Source organism: Temnothorax americanus, unplaced genomic scaffold, assembly GCF_048541705.1.
Source record: "Temnothorax americanus isolate GAGA-0224 unplaced genomic scaffold, ASM4854170v1 Scaffold1, whole genome shotgun sequence".
NCBI lineage: Eukaryota > Metazoa > Arthropoda > Insecta > Hymenoptera > Formicidae > Temnothorax > Temnothorax americanus.
In genome coordinates this window covers 1,136,100-1,159,734 of record NW_027509230.1, presented here as the reverse complement: position 1 = coordinate 1,159,734, position 23,635 = coordinate 1,136,100, and the positions used below count along the sequence as shown (strand labels likewise).

At 40.7% G+C, this 23,635-nt stretch overlaps 1 protein-coding gene across 1 annotated transcript in view; it reads left to right on the top strand.

The window, feature by feature from the left end:
• Positions 1-23,635, top strand: part of Ft (cadherin-related tumor suppressor fat) — a 99,416-nt gene that overhangs the window by 52,773 nt on the left and 23,008 nt on the right. The window contains exon 2 of the mRNA XM_077403457.1: positions 16,521-16,874. Coding sequence (XP_077259583.1) covers positions 16,521-16,874 — 354 coding nt within the window. The remainder of the gene's footprint in view (positions 1-16,520; positions 16,875-23,635) is intronic.

Genomic DNA, 23,635 nt, shown 5'->3' with positions numbered 1-23,635 from the left:
TAATTATGTTGTACAAGTCGGACGTGTCTAATTGGGAGAATCGGACCTGTCCGTTTCACATCACTCGCTCGAGAAAGAAATCGAAGAATAAGCGCAAATCGAATCGCCGGCGCGCGATTCGTTGCGAAATTTCGGGTCGCGCGAAACCCGAAAGGCCTTTGCAGGCGTCGCGCGTCGGGCTTTTCACATAAAGAATTGCGCGCGGCGAGCCGAATGGCCGTGCGTGTGTCGAGAGAGAAGAAAAAAAAAATAAGCCACCCTCGTTTTCGCAACCGGCGGAGACGGTAAATCAAAGGAGAAAATAACTTACGTCCCCGAGGCGAACAGGGGAGCGGGACGCGACAATGCGATAATAAACAAGGGATAATTCAGCGTGCGTTCGTGTGTTTCTGAGGTCGAAATACGCGGATAAATGCGCGCGCGTGGCGAATAAGCGAATTTCTCCGACGACCGCCACGCGGTCCTTTCCGAGATCGATCGCTATACGTTGCGAAAGAGGCGCCCGATGACGTCACGAGTGTGAAGCGATACACAACGTCCTTGGTTATACATTACCGTGCCGGACGGACCATTATTTTCGTATCCTCATTGACATTTCCGAACGGTCCCGAACGGTGAGAAGAGATAGGTACGCCAAAAAATGTAGATCTTTCCGGATTCAGGTATATTTCGCAACGATTAAGGTATTTCGTACAAGCAAGATCGACCGAGATTAATAATTTTTTTCTCTCGTGTTTTATATTTTTAGCAAATAAATATGAAGAGAGAAAAGAATTTCAAACGATAAAGTCCAATATTTGATGACGAAATAGTGAAACGTCATGCCAAGTTTGTCGACGAGCGAACGAAAGTGTAACCAAAATTTCTGTTCTTCGGTACCTTATTATTGGCGCACTTTCAGAATCTTTAACATTAGTATTAACTTTATGCAAATTCCATCGGTGATAATATATTACGTTTTAGCGCCTTACTATCGAGATAGCTAATAAAACGCCGCGATTTGATCCGTTTTCTACGAATAGATCACGCGAAAAACTAGCGATAAATTCATATCTAATCATTTCAAACTATATATAACGAGAATCTGAAAATATCTCAAATATTATTCAAAATTTGTTAGCGTCTTGAGTATTTCGAAAATATGTTTTTTCTCTTATAACGCCTTACATTATTATTTCAATCTGCCTTGTTTTATACACATAAAAAAAAAAGAAGTGTCAAATCAAGACTAATATACTCGTATATACGTATAATAATCTATAATCTTCTTATAAAAATTTCAATTTTTTATTTCAACTTTATTTTCTTGGTTGAACTACTCGGTTGAACTAAATCATTCTTCATTCGAACAAGTTTTCTTCGTTTATGCGCTATTCTTACTTCAAGATTACAAATTGTTGCGTATATATATGATGAGTATATAAGTTTCTTGATTTGACACTTTTTTTGTTCTGTATGTACAAATAGCAATTTTATCTTTAAGAATTTTTGACGTCTTTTGCATATATTGGAGTATTCGCAGGGAAAAATTTTCTAGATTTTCAAGAGTTTTAAGATATTCAATACTTTTAAAACTTTTTTCACAATATTAAAGACTTTCCTGTTTCGAACAGTGTTGAAGGCAATTCGAACTTTTATACGACTGTTGGAGAATTTTCCAAAGAAGGATTCGAATGTGCTTATTATCGCACAAAGCGAGTGTCGCGACGCGTCAAAACTGCACAGTATATACGATTCACGATAATAACCAATGAATTTAACTTCTCGCCCGCACAAAAGCGGCGAACGGATGCGCGCCCCGCGCGCCACAAATTTTTCTGATAAGCAGCGCACGGCCGTGCCCGCAGTCTCGTACCCCGCGTTACCCCGTTGCCCTTACCCTCCTCCTTTCTCTTCCCTTTGCGGAACGTGTTCTACGCGCCTGCACGCTCATATACGCATATAACCGTGCCTACACTCCGGACTGTCGCGCAAGAGTTGCTCGAGAGACCGGCGCATTCTTTTTCTTCTCCCTTCTCTCCAGCCCTCTTTCTCTTTCCCTCTCATTCTCTACATCTCTCGAGCGCGGGCCCCATTTCCAGCGCGGTCAGGCCCGCGCTTGGATCCCGGGCTTCTCGCCCGTAGCGTATATATGTGCATCGTATCTTCTATACAATCGGTTTGGCGCGACTCCGATACTCTTCGACTTCAAATTCCTAGAGCGATTCCAATTTCATCGCTCAGTCTTCCCGTGTCGTAATTTACCTCCTCCTCATATGGATCTCCGATTTGATCTCACGGGTATTCCGCACTATAGCGTTAGATGTACACGATGCATCGAGTGTAATTTTAATCGCACGTCTTCTTCGGTCAATTTAAAAACGAGTTCTTTCTTAAAATAAAAACGAAATTCATCGCACTTCTTTTACATATTGCTTATTGTGTTAACACAATATATTATTAAATTTAATAATTAAAGCTTCTTTTTTTTTCTGCGAGAGATTTGTCTTTAAAGCCGACTCTGAGTACTTCCAGCGATAGTCTGCAAACCCTAGGACGGCCAGGGGACTCGACTTTCCTCTCCCGTAGCGATTGTCATATCCCAGCACATAACTGAAACGCACACGGCCCTCCCGGGAAATACACGTATTGCCATAAGCCATGCCGCTCGCTACGTTATAATTGACTAGCGACTTTCTCCCTCGGAAGCACGATATCGAGGGGGGGGGGTCTACCCGGCAATAACTAAGACCCCACGATCAAATAGCGCGGCTACCACCACGTCATGCCGCGAGAATTTATCATGCCACTCTTGCTCGATCGTCTTCGATCGATACCATGGACGTGTCGTTCAGTTCGCTTTAGCGATCATGAAAATTTCAGACGAGTATTCACCCTTCGTTTCCATCCTTCGAACTTTGAACTGTAAAATAAACTCCTGTCAGAGTTCGTGTTTATTCGCGATATTGAGAATTCTTAATGTGTATGTTTAACATATATATTCCTATATAGATATATCGTGTATTAGATATTAGAATACGTCGATATGTTTAATCTTGTCAGTGATGATTTATCTGAAATGGAATACAAAATTTGCAAGAATTGAACGAAAATCTGCTATAGGAATAGATGGAGATATTTTGGGATAAAACGCATTGAGCACGAAGTTCAGCATGGAACTGCTCCACTGTTAAATTCGTATAATGTCAAATTATACTGAATTTGAGTCACTTTTAATTATTCTTATAAGTCGTCACTGCTCCAACTCAACATGTCGTTAGTTTAACTAAAACAATGTTAATTTAACTAAACCAAATGGAGTTAAAATAATACTGTTTTGTATTAAAATAACAAATTTTGACACACATGGTAGTTAAAAATAACAAAATGTTATTTAACTTAAGGCATTGGTTTAAATTTCATCCTTTAATATTTAACAGTGGCGGGATCGGCATTGACACCAGACTTGGCCATGAAACTTTTCCGGGCATACTACTTAAAACTATAAGCACATGAGACATTTTAAGAATCGTATATTTTACACTGAAAGGCTATAAATGTCTAGAGAATTATATTAGTTTTATAATATCTTTAGTGCATATATATATATATATATATATTGCGTCTTGAGAAATAACAAAATTAAATTCTCGGGAATATTGAAACCCGTGGATATAGAAATAGAAGTTACATGTGCAGAAATGTCAAAAATTACTGTGCGGTAAATATCATTTACTGTTGTGCTAATATGATAATAGGATATATTTACAGTGATAATTTATAACTCGCCGTACGAACGCGACTTTCGCAAGCGAGCGACGAATACCGCGAGACGCTGTATAAATAGCTCACGCGATGTATTAATAAAATATCGCATAAAAAAAAAGATACCCCATTCGTCCCGCGGCGACCCGTCTTGCTGGATCATCGTCGACTTTTACGCGAAAGGCCCCACAATAACTCTCGGCTCTCGTAAGAACGTGATGTGCCTCCTCCCCTTCTTCCCTCCCCGTCCTCTCCCATCTCCTCTCTCAACATCCACTCTTCGGGCCGTCGTCAATTACGGTTAAACTCGTTACAATCTCATTATATTCGCGCGTATCTCCTTATCTCCGCGGAAGTTCACCCCCGGACGAGGGTACCGCCGGCGCGAGACTTCACATGCGTGTATATGTCACGCATACACACGCAAATGCGCACGCGCGCGCCAGAGATATAAAAAAGTGCGTGCGTGCACACGCGCAGGTATACGTGTACATATCGACGAGAATGTTTCCGTTAAAAAATGAGCCCGTGCCGGTGCCACACGGCCGTAACACGGCGCGCGTATAAAGTCAGTGGCGTAACCGGTAGCATCGGCGGTCTTCTTTCAATTAATAACGTGATCATAGGTTGTTAGAGGTTCCTTCGCCAGACAATCCCCACCTTCCCCTCCCTTCTTCCCGCCCGGCCACCGCCACCGCCACCTCCTCCTCCTTCCTCCTTCTACAGCATCCCTCGTGTTTTCACTCCGTCTTTCTCTATCTGTCTTCCATCCGGAGTCTCTTTCAGTTCCTCTTTATCTTCTCTCCTCTCGCCTTGCTCCCTTCTTATTCTACTTCCACGCGCGTCACTCCACTTACCTTCTGCCTCGTCTTTTCCACCGTTCTCATCGCCATCCTCATCGCCCCTCCCTCCGGCCTTCCCCTCACGCGCGTTTGCCGCGATCGCTCTTCTGCTTATACATATATGCACACGGGGTGACTCGAGATCGCCGCGGATATCCTTCGCCGCGGACCCTTCCGTCGATTTGTTATCGAGATTTTTCGACGAAAAGTGTCAAAACACTTAATTTCTGAGTAATTAATAATTAAAACGCGATTATGATAAATTCAACTAGAAAATACATAAACGACGAGAACGCGTTTTTAAATTACGTTTGTTTAACGAAATTAAGGGTTTCATTGTTAGTTATACAAAACCAAAATGTGAGACGTTAAAAATCTTGGTAATATTCTCTTTGAGGGAAGATCGTTCGCAAGTCAGCCGTAAAGAAGCTGCGGTTAAAGGGATGTCCGATGACTGCCACGAAGCACACTGTATACTATATGGACGCACGTACGCGCGTCTCTTCTTTTACTCTTCCACGTAGTCGCGCCTACAACGATCTTCTTATTCGCGAGACGCATCTCGCGAACAAGAAGATCTTGACGAGCGCATAATTTAGCGCGAGCAAGCGTGGCTGCGCGGGATGTCATTTTAATTGTCCGATGATCGGCGGCGAGTATCGATCCGCCGTGTCCCTCGATCTCTCACACCGTTGGTCTGCCGGAAATTAGTCTTCTTTCGATACGTCGAAAGAGGACGCGCGGCTCTTGATTAATCTTTTGTAAAACCTAACGAAAAATTTGTATTGTACGTTCGCTAAAGAAATCAACACTGGAATTAAATTAGCGATTGGAGTAAACGATAAAAGTTAATTTATATAAATAAAATGTATTAATGTTAAGGTTGTTTTAGACTTGAAAATTCTTGTAAGTTGTGGGGCAAAGTGCACCCCTGAGGAATGTTGTTGCGCTTACAGGGCAGCGGGAGCCCTAAATGTAATACAATTTGAACGAATCCTCCCGCGGAGACGAGGCGCGAGATAAAAATAAGTTAGCAGCCGTATTTCAAAACGGATGATCCATCACCGGCCACCTGACGGATCTTGCATAAAGGCCAGCATCCACCTAAACCCGACGTCTTGCGCCGCGTCCGTCGGCGAGAAGAGAGAGAGAGAGAGACAGAGAATCGCTAAATTAGGATTTAGCGAAGAGAACGCGGCGTGGTACCTTGAGAAAAAGATGCTTCTCATTGTCATGATAATACGCGAAGGGTATAAATTTACTATAGCCGCCGGTTTCGCCGTAAAACGAACCAAGTTTTAAGCCGCGCAAGAGAGAGAAACGCGGATATTTTCCACCGTCGCCAGGTGTGAAACCTGAGATCGATGTCGTTTGCGGTTAAGCAAATTAATTTATTTAAAAATTAAGATAGAAGAGTTATAATAAGAGTTCAATTGTAAAACGGTAATGGTCTTTTTCATTTTAATCTTCTAATTTTTTCCTTAAAAAGTAGATAATAAACACATGACGTAGAGAGGATTAAGAAATATTTTTGTTATATTGTCTTATTTTAGGATTATTTATAACAATGTAGAATTATTGATATATTAATGTAGCATTATTGATATAATAATGTAGCATTATTATAACTGCGTTAAAACCATTTTTTGATAAACTGGCGGTTGCAGGAAAATACATTTTCGAAAGATTGTGTACAAACACAATATCTATACATACATATGTATTATACCTATAGATGATAAAATTAATACCAGTTGCAAAGTGTAACCTTGTCCAAATTGCTTCGATTAAAAAAACTGTTCATGTATTAATTACATTCCGTAGAATCGACGTCGCAACTCCGGGTTCGGTTTATATCGAAAGCGATATGCTGGATAGCAATATAATCGAAGGTTAACTACACGGGGAAGAGCTACCGATCTTCTCGTCGACGTTGTTTTCTCGTGACATATTCCACGTGTAACGGACACTTAAGCCCCGCGTTGCGGTCTGCCGCGACATCTTGCCCGTTCAATGAAACCCGTCACATCGGTCGAGGCTGCACGATCGCAAAAGTCCTCATGTGGCACGCTCACGCGGGGGTGCGAGAGAGAAGAGGGATCGGCGGAGAGAGAGGGAGAGAGAAAGAGAGAGAGAGAGAGAGAGAGAGAGAGAGAGAGAGAGAGAGAGAGAGAGAAAGCGGGCCCCAGGAGCGGCGAGAAAAACAAAGCGGGCTTCGTAAGCGCGAAACCACAGCAGAAACTTGGAAGGCTTCCTCGTCGGGGTGTCTGCCCTCCGTTTCCCCGTCTCTCCCGCGTGTCCCTCGTCGCCGCATTCACCAGCTCCTTCTTTTTTAATTGCATCCTCGAGACACGGCAGAGAGGTGGCCGTTGCAATACCGCTTATGCGCGAAGGTGCGACGTCCCCGAACGATACTTGTGGCAACCTTAGATCTCTCTACGAGACTGAAGATATCTCATCTCTGTTTACTACTCCTCGACGAGCTATGTCCCTTCTTAACCTGTAACCTGTAACCTGCGTGTGGAAGAGATAGGATATATCCTTCTTTCTCTCATCATATAATATGTCTACTATCATCCGAAATCTTGTTATTAACCTTCGGAGGACGGATCGCTAACTGCGCAATGAATATCGTTTCCTTTCAGATTTATTTTAGAATTTTGATTTTACTTTTTTCTATATAGAAACATGTTAGATTTGTTTCTTATTATATTCGCGAACTTTTTTTATTTTAAAAGTGGCACTAATACATTATGATTTTCAAGAGAGGAGAAAGTATAAATGAAGTACAAGCAATTCTATTACAGAGAAAACAAGGCACATTGCACATATGATATTTCCTCGGATATTTCTTTTGTATATATTGTATATGAGCATTATATATAAACGCATTTTGTGCATCCGTGATATTAGCAAAACTAATTAAAATTCTACGCCTAATTTAAAATTTAAACCCATATTTGAATAACACAAAATCGTTTAAAGTTCAAAACAATACATATGTTATTAATTTTCTTAATAAATTTTTGAAGTAAATTTTTCAGAAAACGAAATAATTGATCTTCTTCGATAATTTTTTGCATATGATTGAAGTGTATTATCTTTCATTTATATTTTCCACTTATTTTTCTTCTAATAAGTATATATATATATATATATATATGTAATAATTTCTGCATTGTTTTATATTCTAGATTTAGTTTTTAGTATACCAACTATGTATTGGAGTATATATGCGTACACTGAATCACGTAAATCTAAAAGCGTAATCGCGTAGGCCGACACAGCTATTTCGCTATCAAAGATTATCGAATATAGGAATTGCGTTTCCGGTAACGAAGCAGAGAAACGCGACGAGGAAAACGAAGTTCAAGGACACCGGTCCCGGATTCCTCTCCTCCCATCGTCGCCTGTCAGACCCCTCGACGGACGGAAATTAATATGCTTGGCCCTCCTGTGACACAATGTTGCAAACGATGCGATCGGCGCATACCTGCCTGCCCCGGCGTTCATCGATCGGCGCGCATGAGATATGACGACATTGTGACTTTACCCGTGTCCTGACGAAGTCGCAAATTCACGTTATCGATCGTCGTCGATGTCAGCGGGCTGATGGCCGGCCGCCGGCCGGTCGGGCCGGCTGGCCTCAAAGATATTTTCGTCCTCTTATTTGGATGCGTACGCCAGTATTGTACGCGCGATGATGCTTCGAGTCCTTCGAGAGCCGGTGCACGTCAGACCAATTCGGACTCGGTGCACAAACGATCCCTCCACACGCGCACATACACATATATACAATTATACATATATAGTACACGCGTACAAAGACTCGAAACGCAAAACGAGCTGTTATTTCACCAAAGTCTCTTGTCACTTTGCTTTGATGCAGCAGCGGCGCCTTTTACGTAACTGACGAAATCGCTCCCTGTCGAATTTCTCCGCGAGTTTAATATTAAATTTTGAAGACAAATCTTTATTTTTCTCCCCGACGTTTCCGTTTTTTTCTTCTTCACCCGAAGATTAAATCGCCGAACGCATCGATCGGCCGAGACAGGTCTCGATATCCTCGTCACGAGGAGATTCTTTCAAGTTGCTCGAAGTCTTCGTGAACGAGAATGCCGCTCAGGCATCCCGGGACACCTCGTACGGCTCGTATGTACAAGCGATACGACAGAGGGCTATTAACGATTGATGGGAACAGTTCGCCGTGGCTCCTATGGCATCCATCGGATATTATTATTATACGACGCGCGATACCGGGCGCGTTCTGACGTGGACCGTGGACGCTGGGGTCTCCGTAGCGCCCGCCTGTCGAAGTGACAGTGTCATGGACGAGGAAACACAAAGCTGTTAGTCTTAAACACCGTGGATATGTATCTTATTGTCCCTGCGCGCGGCCGTTATACGGAATTACAGTATGCTCTTTGAGCGGCCTACGGGATCCGGCGGCGGCGCGCCGCGGGTCGTTATTAAGCCGTGGAATGCCGATGCTTCGACTCCTCTCTCTTCCTCGCGGAAAATATATTTTACTCCGGCAAAACTATTACCGCGCCGCCCGGCTTCGCTCGGAATGAACGATGGAAGCGGCGTAATTAAATTTTTCCAGGAATCTACGCGCTCGACGACAAGGAGTTATCTTTAATCGCTTTTATCGACACGTTGGTTGGCGTTGTCTGGGAAAAATCAATGGAAAACTTATCGCGAAGAAACGTGTTTTATCGCGTCGATAAAGCACGTGCTAAACGGAGACAAATTAGAAAACTTATAGAAGATTGTGCGGTAATAATGTTTAAACATTGAACTGATTCCGAATTACCTGAAGCTTCGTGGGGTGTTTTTAATTAATTAGCATTCCATTAATTTGCGCCTAACATATTAATTCTAAATTATTTTTAGTCCCTTGTATCTTACGGCTTGTTGCTGCTTCGAGATTTTTATTTATATGTGTATACACACACACACACACACACACACAGAGAGAGAGAGAGATATAACGCTGTAAAAACTAAAACAGTTACCACAAATGATTACTAAAATCATCTTAGCGAGAAATTATTTGCCAGCAAGATATACTTCTTCTTGTATAATAATGAACTAAAAATATTTTTAGAATATCTATATTCTTTTTGTACGAAGTGTTGTTTCCGAGAAAATCATTTCTGAAAAATATGTATATAAGTATTCGGTTATCGTCTCATCGTTGTAACGAGTCATAAAATGTCCTTAAGGTCCTCGACCTGGCGCACGGCTCCCACGACGAAGTCGATTATTAATTGGGCGACGTCGACCCCTCATAGCGAAGCGATAGCATTCCATTCGATAAATACGAGCGATACGAGTTTGGCCTCGAAATTACAAATTCAAGTTTCAAATGCCGATCATTTTTAATATCAGCTGCTAGAGCATTTACGTTATTTGACGTACATACGAATAAGCGGATATTTATGAATATTTGCAAGAAAATCGCGTATTAAATCATGAAATTACTTTTATAGATCGCGATCGATTGTCAATTATTATCAACGATATTCATCCGTATCCGATTCTTTCGTTTACGAATTATTTAATACATGTTAAGTAAGGTAAGAAAATTTGATTTCATCATAAGTTATTTCTACGTAATTGCACGTGCGAGGCGAAGGCGAGGACGTTAAGAATCCTTTCTATCTTCTACATTCACACATAATTCCAGCCGCGACACGAGCAGAGAAGTAAATTACGTCCTAAGAATTACGAATTCAGAATTACAAACTCGGATACTTGCTACTGGGATCGGAAACCAGTTCGCGGTTCCGAAGCTAATAAACAAACGACGTCGAGAAATTCATTAAGCACTCTCGGGAAATGGCTTAATTAATTAATTAAAAAACTACGATCCCTCGATTGTGGACCCCGCATGGAGATGTACGGAGTGTGCGCGCACATAATAACCGGGTAATAATTACATTGCAATAACGGCTACATAGTTACAACTGCACGCTCTCGTCGCTCACGAATGCGGCCAGCGATCGCGAGGCGTAAAGCAGCCATTAGCAGATACACATCGCGGAATTTGAAATTCCACGCGAGCGGGGCGGCCATGCGGGAAGCGGAAAATCGCGCGATAATCGCGCCGGTTATGGTATACGCGTCTTCGATTTACGAATCTCTAACGTTTAATAATTACCGCTCGTTATGCGCAAGCGAGCAAGCATGAGCGATCTTAGCGATCGCTTTGCATATATGATTAAAAAAAGTTACGATATCCAATTTTATCCGAGCGTAAACATTTATAGCGTCTGCCATCATCAGTCGTTTTGAAAACTGCTTGCCATAATTTCGAGCAGTTTTTTAATACGACATATATACATCTTTTTAGTCATATAACGAACTTGTAATAAAAACGAGTGAAAAATATGATACAGTTGAGGCGATTCTTCTTAAGAATCACCGCAGCTTTATTTCAGCTGATGAAATTTATTTGAGACTAACCTTTGAAATCGGAATTTCAAGCTGTAGGCGAGGAACTCTCGAAGCAGCATCGATTCAGGCTTTGCAGATAACATCTTCCGCTTGTACTCTCACGTATATTTTCCATTTTTGATTCTCTCGGATTTCTCCGTGTGTCGTATACGGAGGACGACGCAGGAAGAAAAGCGGCTATTAGTATAGATACATATCTTATTGTCTCCGATCGTTATACGGAATTACGGTGTACCCTTTACGTTCTCGGTAAGAAACGTCGTCTGGGTCATCGTCGTCGTCGTCGTGGGCCACGCGAGCCCCCACGAAGACGCATTATTAATCGGTCGATGTCAGTGGTTCGACCCCTCATAGAGAATCCATAAGACCTCGTTCGGTAAAAGGGTTCGGGGGGGACCGCTCTCGAGCGAGGAGTATCGGCCTGTACGATACATGCCTCGGCCGCGTAGCGGGACAAGGGTGGGGGAGAGAGGTGGTGGAACGTAGAGGGGCGGGCGGGGCCTCGGGCCCGAGCTGGCGGACCCAGGAGCGGCGGGGCGGGACGGGGCAAAGGAACGGGCCCCAGAAGAATGGGACTTACTTCGTGCATGACCCAAAGAAACCCCCGCTGAGCGACTCGATCCGATCCGCTGATCCCCGACCGCGCTGACGCAGATACCATCTTTCCTTGCACTCCGAATGCTCTTCTCCGGGCGTTCCTTACCGCCCATATACCGCGCTCTCGCGCCGCGCCGCATCGAAGGAGTAGAGCGAGAAGCGAGAGAAAAGGAGCGGAAGAGGAAGAGAGGAAGAGAGAGAGAGAGAGAGTATATAGAGAAGAGAATGGAGAAAAGGGGGTGGGATTGTAGCCGAGAGACAGCTATATGACCGCACTGATTTGTCTGCTTATTGTTGCCGTTGCTTCGCTCGTCGCTCGTTGTTCCCGCTCGCTTGCGACGATGACACCAAGTGTCGCGGCCGCTCTCATGATGACGGCGACAACGACGAAGGAAGGAGAGAGAAAGAGATTGGGGAAGAGAGATCGTATAATGCGCGAACTGACTGCGACCGGAGACGCGAGAGATCGAGGAAGTTTCGGTGCCGCGCTCTCGGTATTCTCCGCGCGGTGATTTCAACGCCGACGCAGGAAACGTCGCCCTCAATACCACGTGCGATGCATTATTCTAAGCTGAATTCCGTAAATTCATAAAGATTGACGACTTTTCACATTCAAATTTTTATCTAAAATAAAAGAATTTATTAGTTACTCGTGATTTTTATTTTGTGAATTTTGTCAGCTTATATTGTAGACAATTCAAGACTTTTTTATCGAGACAATTAGGATTAATAATGATTTCAAAATGGCAGAGAGAAAGACAAAAAAGAAAAAGACGAGCAGCATTGACGCAATCAGATCCAAGGATGCGTCATGTCCCGACGTTCCACATTAACTAACTCTAAATTAGCGAATGTTAGAATTATTATGTCTTTCTCGAAGTCATCATGCGCCTAATCTAGACAGAGAGAGGAAATGAGTTAATTGGGACAACGCCAAGCGGCGTTGATGCAACCGGTCCGAAATGCCTGCTCTACGAGCAGTGGATCAAAAGTTGTAGCAATAAATGAGTTAATCCCACTGTGACAAATTAAAGTAGCGAATTTAAATAAATTACTGCTTATAAAAAATCTATATTTTTATTAAATAATTTATAGATATACAATATAAAAAAACGTTTATCTGTTTAAAAAATAATAGTATGCAAATAAAGAAAAAGATAAATTTATTTATTATTTATTATAAATATCTCTAATAAATAAATCTTGTTTGTTATAATTTATCATAAATATATATTTTTAGTACAACGTGCACAATGTATTATAATTTTATAATAAATAAATGACTAATATGATTCAGAATGCAATACAATTTGAATAAAAAAACCTAGGATAATATATCGATGATCTTGCTGGACGATATGAAAATTTTGCCCGAAGTGATCGATATCCTTTGGCTGAACGGTCGATTTTTTTTTTCAATAACGTTTAAAAACCAGTTACAAAATATAAGAATCGACGGAATACGATTAACCGACGACCGTAAGAAAGCGCGTTACTCACGGGGCACGGGCATTTTCGCCTGCCTGAGATAAGTGTCGGTTTGCTTAACACGGGCATCACGCATGGGTGGCGGACCGTTCACGCAACAATCTGCGCCGTTATCGCACCATTACGAGATAAGGCCAATCTTACGGATCGTGTGAACTATGTCGGGAAGTTAAGATACGTCGCGGCCATTTAACAAGGGACTGTCGATAGCCGCTATTAATGACGATACAGCGCGGCCCACCTATAATTACCGACGACGACGTGGTGGACCTGCTCCGACAGACTTTGCATAAATTTAACTCGTCCAACAGGCGTCGATATACCTCGCTCTGCGTCGTACACGTGAATATATTAGGCGAACGAGGCCCGGGCCTGGGCCAAGCTCGTTATCGATATCTCTTATCGCGTCGATTTTTGGCAGTAACGCCGGCCCATAATAATCATCGATTTAACATCGGATTTGTTGCGGAAGATACGCATTTGTCTGAGGAAGAAAAAGAACCCGGAAGTGTGATTTCCGACGGATAAACTATTTGTGTTATTTGTCCATTGATCGACAAACATTGATGCATGATGGGATGGAAAATGGATAAAATTTTTGTGGAAGAAAATTCTGTATTCGTTATTAAGTATCCGATACAACACTGTTAAATTTGTAGTGTCAAATTGTACTCAATTTAAGTCATTTTTAATTATTCTTATATAAGTCGCCACTGCTCCTACTCAATATGTCATTAATTTAACTAAAACAATGTTAATTTAATTAAACCAATAGAATTAAAATAACACTATTTTGTGTTAAAATAATAAATTTCAACGCACATGGTAGTTAAAAATAACAAAATGTTATTTAACTCAAGGTATATATGGGTTTAAATTTAACCTTTTAATATTTAACAGTGAACAGAGCAGTATATTTTATAGTAACGCCGTAAAAATCCCGAGTTTTGTTTTTTTATTTTATTTTAGACAATAATATTTCTCATCTTTCACGCTATAAAGCCGACCTTCTTCTTGTATTCTATTGAAAGCTGCATATAGGATGGCGTAACTCTAATAACATGCGAATGATATCGATCGTCGGTCGGGATCGCCTACGAACGCGACACGCGTCGATCGTGCACAAGTTGCGTAAGTGCATTCATCCAGGCGGAGATCGGAGATCGGTGCATCTGGGTTACACGACGATTTATGACGGCGGTAGGCACGGGGGTCCGCGACTATTTATTCTCGCTTAATCCGCCACCCGGCTCCTCAGGCTCGGGCTCCGAGAGTCCCGACTTTTGTTTCATCATGACGAAACGTTGTTTCACCAACGTTGACGACGATGAAGGCGCGCCTAAACATCCGAGAGCAATAATCGATGGTAACCGTTCCATCAATGACAGGGTGGGAAGGGGAGGGTCGACTAATTACTAGGAAGACAGATGCATATGCCTTCGCGGGTAGCCTGTTATATAAGAGCTCCCTACCTGAGAAATGTCCGCGTATTTATTCGTCTCGGCTCGGATTATGTGTACACAAGGATTACCGTGGCCGAGGTTACGTCGGCTTGTTGTAAAAAGGATAAACAATACGCCTCTCTTCCGTGAGAAAAATGACTCACGCGAGAGAGTATTTTAATCGAGTCCGCCGATTCCGCAACGGGTGCGCGTACGCCGATAGATATATCGAGACGCGTTCATCAATTACGTATAAATATTGGGATTAGGAACTCTCTGTAGGCGTTTAAACTGCCCAGACCACTGATATCCTAATTTATGAATTTACATGGCGAGCAGTGACAGATTCGTCGCCGACACAGCTGTAACCTTTGTGTTCTTTGAGAAGCACATGTGTATATAATATATATATTTTTAAAAAATATATAAATACATAAATATATATATATATATATGTATATCCATTGTGTAACTACAGTGTTATATTTATAAAAATATAACTATATATTTTCTTTATTTATAGAAATAATTTTTTTATGTATTTTATTTATATATACATATACTGGGGTACATATATCTATATTATATAGATTATTGCAATAATTGTATACAGCTTTTCCTTCTTTCGCTTTCGTGTAAAAATTCGAGTTTTTAAACTTATTCTTATATAGGTATTTCGTTTTATACATTTTTCTATACAATAAACATCAGGTATACAACTTTCTCTGCGTGACTGTACAAGCGACGATCTTTATTTATTGTCACGTTGTCTGTATCGAGGATTATAAGCGACTGTCACCTTGCTGTATTTAAACCTCCTTACAAATGCGAATGACACCACACAGAGAATTGGCACGGTTCATACATGGGAACATTTAGTGAGTATCGTAGTTAAATGCATATACAGCTATTGATTTATCACCGCGGTACTGTTATTCCCGTATTATGCTTTTCCAATAGTTTACCGCTCCTCTCGCCGTTCTCGATATACGCGCGGGCTGCTATAGTAGCCGCATAAACCTTGGAGCTGCTGACGTGACTGAGAATTTAATGAAATGAGACATGCACGAGCGCGGAATCGAAAAACTAACTTTCTCACGAGTCTTCGCATGCATACCGTGACTTCGACTCCGCAACGGCCTTCGTACGTTCCCTTTGGCTTTACACGTAATTACGTATCCGACGTTAGCCAAATCTCGTCGCGAGTTCTCGTATCGAATATATGGCTCTCTCTCTCTCTCTCTCTCTCTCTCTCTCTCTCTCTCTCTCATTTTTTTCATCTCTATTTAATACTCAACTGATACATAATTTAAGAATCAATTTTGTATCGCGGCGGATTGTATAATATAAACTTTATCTAAACTAAAACTTCAGCTGAATCATGATTACAAATATGATATAATATAGATATCAAATATAGATGAATATCAATTAGATTTTAAAATTTATTGAACCGTTTTTAAATTACATAATTTATCAAATCGTATCACGCCTTAAGGCTGGTTTCTGCTGAATTCTTTAATCGAAACGCAACTATAACAATATAACAAACTACGATATACCTCTAGTACGATATACGAAAGATACTTATGGTATCTACCTTTTTCAGTGCGACAAGTATTATTACATCAAGAAGAAATTAATTGCTTTTTTATTATCTTCTGCGATGATATTGCGTTAAAGTTTTAATTATATAAGTGACCGAGAATTTTTACGACGACGTCGAGATAATCGATCTTGCGGGAGCGACCCAGATCGCTTTGATCGAGAACACGAGACTTTCCCAGGGTAATATTTCCCGAACATTCCGCTCCATCTGACAATACCGCGTCGGTATGTACCGTCTAGTCACTGATGACTCAATCCGGTTGGATACGATCTGACCGGAATGACCGATGACCCCGGCGAGCCACTTCTAACCGTCATACCTTTTTTTTCGCTGCAGGTACGCGTGACGGTGTTAGACAGGAACGACGTGGCACCGACCTGGGGCCTGGGCCCGTGGAAATTCCAAATCTCCGAGGAGGCGCCGCCCAATACCGTCATCACGGTACTCAAGGCCCACGATCCGGATACCATCGGTACTCTGACTTATACCCTGGTGTCGAATCATCATCGCCCCGGCGATCGCGGTGAGTCCGCGGACAACGATGGGACGCAGGGCCAATTTAAACTGCATCCGACCACCGGCCAGCTGAGCCTCGCTGAGGCCCTCGATAGGGAGACGAAGGAGAGATACGTGCTCAAGGTGCGCGCCGACGACGGCCTGCAACACCGGGACATCGTGCTTCATATACAGGTGATAGTGCGAGACTTGAGCGACGCCGACGTGGCGTTTTAATAGATACATTCTCTACACGGAGCAAATAAATTACGTAAAACATATATACATTCCTCTTTACAACATTGTGCCGTAAAGTAGGAGCACGACGCGACATTATTATGAAAGATTGACAATCAATTGTATTTTAATTTTTAACATTAGTGAAAATTACAGTGCACATTATAAATTTATTATCAGTCGTGATTTATTCTATATAGAAAATCGAACGTAGTTCTTTACGACAAAAAGCCGTGTAAACTTTAATTTGAATTTATAATATTATTAATGTGAAAAGCTTCAAACAAATATATAAAAATCTATTTTGGATATATAATAATATTACAGCTTATGCTGTAATTATAATTTAATAATTTGATTTTGTGACGTGTTTAAAAAGTTGCTGTATTGACGTTGTAATCATAGTAAAACGTGTAGCTTGTTTAAAAGCAATTGTACTCAGGTCGTAAAATTTCTTTCGAATTTTAATAAAATAATTGTTTTAAATTATATAATAAAATATTCGAATAATATATTACAATAATTCTTTAGTAAAGTATATGAATTTTTAATACAAATATTAAATACAATTTCCGTTACAATGTCTATAACATTTTGAGACAACAAAGACTTTGCAATTTTTAGTATAATATTTTCTTCGTATAGGATAAAAAGTTCTAATTACGATGGTACTGTAGCGAAATAGAATTGGTATTCTAAATCTTTGTTGTTTATATTGTACTTGATAAAGTTTATTATAACATCTTAAGATATATTATGTCAAAAGATGTTTTTTTTTTACGTAAAGATACCGATGATAGTATTTTTATATTACTCACGTTGATTACTTTCTCATGGCACATACCGGCTTTCATTTCCGCGATGTCGACCGGTCGCTTCGATCTCTTTCGCGAAAGCGAAATAAATAACTAAACTAGCGTAAGAACACGAAGCGGCCACTCTCTCTGAAAGCATCTCGCGAAATATCGAAAATGGCATTCGTAGCCATTGGCGGGGGAGGAGAGACGAATTGTGATCCACCAGAACGAAGAGCGGGCGATTGTTCCCGAGTATCGGAATGCTCGGTGCGAGCGAGGGGTCAAGTCGATAATGCATTAGACACGTCCCCGTGCCGAAAGGTCGCCGACAACTTCCTACTATAACTGTAACCTATTGCTTCATATCGACGATTCTCCTCGTGGTTAAATAATAACCCGGTACTCGTGAAGGAATTCGGTCGTTGTCGAATGAACGTCGGCGACGTTAGCTAATTTCTCCTCGCTCGAAGGATCGTTGCGCGAATAACGAATCGTCCTGAAAGATGAAGGATTGAGAGAAAAAAAGAAAGAGAGAGAGAGAGAGAGAGAGAGAGAGACACTAAGTAATCACAGCGATGAATTAATTTACGAGTGTATTTGTACGGGATATCATTATTGCGAGACCAATTACCGGTCAATTTAAAGGCAATCAATCTCTAACGGAATCGAGCCAGGCAACACGACACGGTGCAGTGTAAAAGTTGTCCAATTTATTAGGAGAAGAAATTTGTTCTATCTAATAACCCAGAAATTTTTCTTTTATTTTACAATTAGGTATTTAACCTAAATAAAGTCTCATGGGAAATTCATGAATTTAATTCGAGGAAAATATACGTATTTACAAATAAATTTTTTGAGAATAGGACACGAAAGTAAGTCAGGCTTTTGCAATATGAGAAAAATGTAGCGATCATTGCATGCTTTAAACCGATGACAAAGCTCGACGTAAATAAAAAATTTAGTTATGCAAGCCTCAGGCTCTATACTACTTCGAACTATTTCGCGGGGCGTGGGTAAAGGGTTGCGGATAGATCTGATATTTTTCAATTAATGATCGGTAATCAGACGAAAACGCCAGCGGGGCGAGGAAAGTCTTGCATGGTGTACGGTCATAATGCCGCACGCATAAGTCAGCGCTGTCTATCGTAACGAGCGATCTCAAGCAGAACAATGTTGCGCTATTGCGTACCCGCGCAGGCATCACTCGAAAGATAAATCTACGATTGCCTGGCGACCCGCCATGCGGATTGCTCACACACTCTCTCTGCACGTGTGCATGCAATAACAATGGCACACCCGTCCCTCGCCTTAGTGAAAAAGATCGAATTTGTTTCTGCGTCATTGCGAAATATGCCGCGAGAAAAATTGACCCGTGCACGGATCGGTTGCGCCAGAATATCAGAACGAGAGAACACGAGAAAAAGAGAGAGAGAGAGAGAGAGAGAATAGTATGATAAATCGCGCAACTATCGTGAAAAAGCTCAAGATTTCAATCAGAATTGCTGACTAGACTATGAGATAAACTTAATCTTTAAACGCTCGCTTAACGCCTAATGGACAGCCATTCAATATAATAACGGATTGAGATACATATTGACAAAAAAATTTGTACATTCTTTTATAAATATATAAACGTAGAAAAGAAATAAATTTTTTTATTAATCTTATACGTTTTAAGAGAATCAAAAAAATGTATTCTAGAATTGTACTCTATTTAAAGATTATCTTTTCCCCTTAGCATACACACACACACACACACACACACACACACATACACATTAGAAGTACTTAAATCAAGTGAGTCAAAATCCACACCACCATTCAGCACCCCTTTCCCCTCCCCAGATCCCTAGGCGCGCGCTATTGCGAGGCGTGCTCGGTTACGCGCGGAGTGTATCGTGCGTCCCGCCTTATAATTCATTACGCGGTTCGGTCGAAACGATTCGTGGCGATAAAAAACGCGAGTTGGGCCCGGGATTCGACCGTTTAACGAAGCCCGAAAAAGGACCCCGACCACCGGCACCGGGCCAGCCGAGTTGTGTCGAGACCCCGTCGGAGACAATCGCAAAAATTATCCTCATGATGTGTAATGGCTGAAATTCTTTTAAAGACTTCGCTTTGCCCGCCGCGCGTGCTCGTGCCCGCTGTTCTATTCTGAAAGGTAGAAGAGAGAAAGAAAGAAAGAGAGAGAGAGAGAGAGAGAGAAAGAGAGAGAGAGAGAGAGAGAGAAAATGAGGAATGTCAGATCCGGTTATATAGCTCGACAGTTTCGGGACTCCATTAGAGTTCTTTAAGTAAGAGTTTGGACACCGCTTAGAAAATTCTTAATTGATCTATCTATTGTTTTTTTTTACAAATTTATGTATATAGTGATAATAATATTTATACATATAAACTATATTGAATTAAATTTATTTCTGCATTAACAAACTGCATAGATACCAAACTGATTTTAATGTTTTCAAAAAGTGCACTATATAGGTCTGGAAATGGTAAACTGGATCCAAACTCTGACTTGAAGAACTCTGGGCTCCATGAAAAAGGGCTTCGCGCTCTCTGTTGGCCGACTGTGTTGCAAAATTTGCCCCTTCTGGTCTTTTATATTTTATCCTATATATGCTATTCTCTCTCCTCTTGCGTGCCTCTTTTCCTAGCCCGTGTTCTTCTCTCGCTAACCTTAACCATTTCTTCCTCGATCGATCTTCCTGGATCCCTTGAGAACCTTTTTTTTATTTTAATTCTTCTCCCGCTATCCTCTTCTCGTCAAAACTTCTTTTTGCTCGAAGTTATCGCGAAAGAATAGACTATGATGGAATAAAATGGCGACATTGCCAGAGAATAATATACGTATATGTTATATTAAATTAAAATATTTTCTATATTCTCTTTATTCCGGAAATACAATTAATTGAGAAATATCTTATTTAAGAGCGGAAGAAACCAAGTTTCGCTTGGCAATCAATAATATAATTATGTCACATTTATTTGTATATATACGTATATAAAATACAACTAATTGATTTAAAGAGCTCTAGTCGGTTCTTAATCGTAAATGACGTACACCAATTAAATAGAAATAAGTAATCTATAATATTCGTCGAAAAATGCATTTGTTTATATATATGGGATCATATAATATTTATTTAATAAGAAATTGATTGATATACTCGCTCGATATTTAATGTGTACAAAGTTTGTTCTTTTCTCCTTACACATTCAAATATTTTATTTTAAGCAATCAGACTAACAATAAGATCATTAGTGTGACATTTATCATGAGAAACGAGGCCGATTGCGTTTTTTCTCTGCAACTTTCATGCGTTATAAATAGTATAATCTACTTTTTTATTATAATTATATATATAATTACACACACACACACACACGCGCGCGCGCGCGCGCGCATTTAGAGAACATCGGCAAAAGTGTGTTATTGTCGCTCACGAACTATATACACGTCTCGGTCGCGGAATCTGGGCCCTGTCTGGTACCCCCTGTCATCCCTCGGTCCTTCACCGAGGCTCAAAGCGTCTCTTGCCCAACCTCTTTTATCCCGTCCCTTTTTCTTCGTCTTCTTCCTTCTTCTCGCTGGCTTCTCGTCATCCACTGTCGTCTCGGGACACCATCACTTTTTGCAAACGTCTCCGAGCCCTCCTTAATCAAACCGTGCCCACTTCATTCTACCGCACCGCGCGTCCGTCCCCGTGGAATACTTAGATACGTTTCGAGCATACTCGAGCTCTATCTCTAGGGAGATATCAGTCTATTGTTATCTTGTAATTACACTAATTTTCTACGTGAGAAACACTAATAATTTAAATAATTGATTTATTTGCATACTGAGAAGAAAGCTCAATCTATTTGATGCTATCGCAGCAAATATCATTAGTCATTAAATGAACAGTAACATAAAACTTAATAGTATTGCTTTTACTTGTTGAACATGGTTTTATTTTGAATCTTTGAATTTTGCTGGAATAATTGATTATTTAATAACAGATTATTTTATTTTAAACTAATTTTTATCCCCGCTATCAAAACAATGACGGAGTTGCAATAGCATAGTGCATTTGTTAAGAATAGACTATGTATTTTGCTTTAGTAGCAACTGCATACATGTTATATGCAGTTATTTTACCCCTTTTAATTATTCTTATTAACTTTGAGGCGTTATTGCGAAGAAATATATGGTGGTTGTAATCTTGAATTATATATAATATTAATCCATATTTTTTTAAGTCTATTGCTTGCGCAAGTTTAAATACAATTGATACTTTTAGTAACATGTACCTATATATATCCTTTTTATTGAATCTCTATAGCGCGCGAGATAAAGACTGTCTCTCACAATCAGTCTAAACGGAATAATTAATGCACATAAAATCATCTTTTACTAACGTTGCAGTCAAAAATTACAGATATTGCGCAAATCTTTTAACATGGCACAACATGCGAAAATCTCATTGTTTAATTCCGATTCGATTTACTCTGACAGATAAATTAAATCATATTAAATTCGGCGCGCGTTGGTAGCCGCGCGAACATAGTCGTCACGCGGGAATAATATAATTTGCATATCTGACTATAATTTACATGTATAAACGAGAGATTAATGTTTCGTTTGTTGTTTAAATTATTGCGCGTTTGCGTTTTCGGCAAGCAAAACTGAAAGGAAAAGAGAAAGAGGGAGACAGAAAAAAGCCGCTACTTTATTTGGTTTGACAAATGCGTAAAAAATGTAAATCTGCGGAAATTTGCCGTTCGATTTTGGTCTCGTCAGGCGATAAAAAAAGAACTGTCATATGGTGTCGCGCGGAAATTAATGTAAAATAACGAAAAATGCCGACGACTTTAATGTACTCCATAATCGTGGTCCGGGCCAATTAAACTATTTATAATAAATTATTTGATTTTCAAATGTATTGCAGCGGTTTCTATAATAATATTTTTTTATGCTTGTTGTTTCCCGTTGACAAAAATAGTAGTTTTCATGAAAAATTTTTGTGTTATGTTGCGCATTTTTTGAAAATAACCCATTCGTCACGCGTGACGAATGACTTGACGATTGTAGAATTACATCAAAGAAATTTGTGTGTGTGTGTGAGTGTGTGTAAATCTCTTTTTCAACAGCGAAAAATATAGTCGCGAAAACTAGCGAAAAAACGTTGAAGAGAGCGTTTCACGCGATGAAAATGATGTTTACCAGCGCTATATTTATTCTCGCCCTCGATCGAGAGAGGGCCGTCTTTTTCCGTCGCGCGTTTCACCGCTGCCGCGACGATCGATCACAATGAGCGCATTGTTACATGGATAAATAGCCTGCGGGGCCCTGAGAATGTTTTCTCGCGCCGGGACTACCGGCGCGCGAGGGAGCGAGGTAGCACAATAATTCGAAGGCGAATGAAGTGAGCGCAGCGCGGCGCGAATATTTCCGGTGGCGGCGTGTTTATCCAAGAATGACGTCGAGTGCGCGCCATTCCAGCCGATTTTATTCTCTCTCTCCGAGTGTTTATTTTAAGATCGCGCGTACCCGGCTTCCGGGTCTATTAAGAGCCGCGCGAGGAACACGAGAGGTGTGCGCGCGGTAAAAATCCTTTCTGCCGCTTTTATTATTATATAAACGCGAGGGATGAAAGGCGCGCGGGGACGCGCGTAATGAAAGCAACTCGCTGTGTCCTTTGAAACGGCTTGGAAGAAAAAAAGCTCTCCCGGAGGAATTCTCGGAAGAGAAGTAGGCACTTAGCCCTTAGAATGGTTTGAACACTAGATAAAGGATTTTCGTGGAACGCGCAAGAAAAGAGATCTTTTACTATAATATTTTCAAAAAATTACTTAAATCCTTATGTGTGTATAAACATTTAACAAAAATTTCAAGACAAAATACAACCCTTTTAACAATATTTTTTAAAAAATTATCTAAAT